The 2,223-nt window shown below is 38.5% G+C and overlaps 1 protein-coding gene across 1 annotated transcript in view; it reads left to right on the top strand.

Moving 5' to 3' along the window:
• Window positions 1-2,223, top strand: part of LOC106875347 (uncharacterized) — a 72,640-nt gene that overhangs the window by 65,467 nt on the left and 4,950 nt on the right. The window contains 1 exon segment of the mRNA XM_052967243.1: window positions 1-388. This exon segment is cut by the window's left edge and continues 5 nt beyond it. Within this exon segment, the coding sequence (XP_052823203.1) occupies window positions 1-388 (388 nt within the window).

Consider the following 2,223-nt stretch of genomic DNA (forward strand, 5'->3'; position numbering starts at 1 on the left):
AAACGTAGTGAGGAAGAAAGTGAGAAACGTAGTGAGGAAGAAATTGAGAAACGTAGTGAGGAAGAAATTGAGAAAGAGAGTGAGGAAGAAGAAGAAGAAGAAGAAACCGAAGAAGAGGAGGAAGAGGAGAGTGAAGATGAGAAGTCATCTATAATTATTATGGCAGCTTCTGAACAGAGTGAAATCGATCAAGAGGAAACTTCTACGAATCTTGAAAGTAGCATTCAAATGGATGATAAAAACAAAAAAGAAGAAGAAGAAGAGGATAGTGATGATGATATACCTGTTAAGAGAGCTAACAACAAAGTAATAAGATATTCTCCAGGAGAATCACCTACTAATATGTTTGGTGGCAACAGCAACTGGAGAGGTCCTATCTGGTTATGTAGTAAGTACTATGCTTAACACTTTTTTTTATTTCTGTTGAAATACAATGCTTATCATCATCATCATCATCATTTTAATGTCTACTTTCTATACTTGCATGGGTTGGAGGAAGTTTTACTGTGGCTGGTTTTCTGCAGCTGGATCCTCTCCTTACCTGTTTCCAAACAAGGTAATATTTCCCCATGGCCAGACATTTTCACAGAATACTGAAAATGAATGACATTCATTTACATTATGCAAAGGCAAGGAGACCCAAAGAAACACTCACTCATGCACACATACGTACGTACATTCATACATAACTAAATACACACACACACACACACACACACATACACACACATACACACACAGAAGCTTTCTTTTCAATTTCATTATCATCACCATTTAACGTTCGCCTTCCATGCTGGCATGGGTTGGATGGCTTGACAGGAGCCTGCACCAAACTTCTGTGTCTGTTTTGGCAGGGTTTTTACAACTGGATATCCTTCCTAACACCAACTACCCAGCAGAGTGGACTGAGTGCTTTTTACATGGCACAAGCACAAACAAGGTCAGTTTTGATAGTTTTGACAGCTGGAAGCCCTTCTGAACACCAACCACTTTACAGTGTAGCATTTCCAAAGATGGACTCAGGTAAAGTTGGTATCAAAAGGGTTAAACATTTGACTTAGATAATGCTAGAATGCTAATGGTATTTGGTATGTCAATGTATTCCTTACATAGATGCTAATTTGACTACCTGCATGATTTCAGTAAGCATTTTCTTTCTACCAAAAACTAACTGCCACTAAGATTTATAGTATGGATAGATTTCAACAAATAGCGTTATTATGAATTCAATCAGTCAGAATTTTAATAGGTTAATTAGTTGTGTATGTGACAGAGCATTGGTGTATATAGAGAGAAGTTGGGCATAAAAGGAATTAGATGCAGTGTACAAGAGTGCTTACTGCATTGGTTTTGTCATGTAATGCACATGGATGAAGATAGTTGCATAAAGATGTGCTGATCACTTAAAGTGGAAGAAAGTTGTGGAAGAAGGAGACCTAGGAAAACATGGAAAAAAAGAAGTATGGAAGGCTGATCTCAAAATGCTGAACCTTACAAAGGAGATGACAGAGGACAAAGATATGTGGCACATTGCTGTACTCAAGAAGACCCACCCACCACAACAGAAAAGTATTAGTGTGGGTGATGGTCCCACATAAAAAGCACACACACACACACACACACATATATATATTCTGTATATATCATATGTATACAAGTGAGTGGACAAACAAAAGAAGAGTACTCAACCAATTTATTGGGAGTTACATGTATGGATCAAAACAGTTTGATTTAAATTCGTTGGACTCTTGAGTTTCAAGCATGATGCTAGTCATCAGCCAAATGGCCGATGACTAGCATCACACTTAAAACTCAAGAGTACCAGCCAATTTGAATCAAACTGTTTTGATCTATATCATATATATATCATTCATGTTTGTGTGAGCCGGGGAAAATAGATATTAAAACCATGATGGTGATGATGATTTTATATTTATACTCACACACACACACACATATGTAAAACAAAAGAAATATAAGCAGGAAATTCATCATCATCATCATCATCGTCGTTTAACGTCCGCTTTCCATGCTAGCATGGGTTGGACGATTTGACTGAGGACTGGTGAAACCGGATGGCAACACCAGGCTCCAATCTAATTTGGCAGAGTTTCTACAGCTGGATGCCCTTCCTAACGCCAACCACTCAGAGAGTGTAGTGGGTGCTTTTACGTGTCACCCGCACGAAAACGGCCACGCTCGAAATGGTGTCTTTTATGTGCC

Source organism: Octopus bimaculoides, chromosome 1 (genome assembly GCF_001194135.2).
Source record: "Octopus bimaculoides isolate UCB-OBI-ISO-001 chromosome 1, ASM119413v2, whole genome shotgun sequence".
In the NCBI taxonomy this organism is placed as follows: Eukaryota; Metazoa; Mollusca; class Cephalopoda; order Octopoda; family Octopodidae; genus Octopus; species Octopus bimaculoides.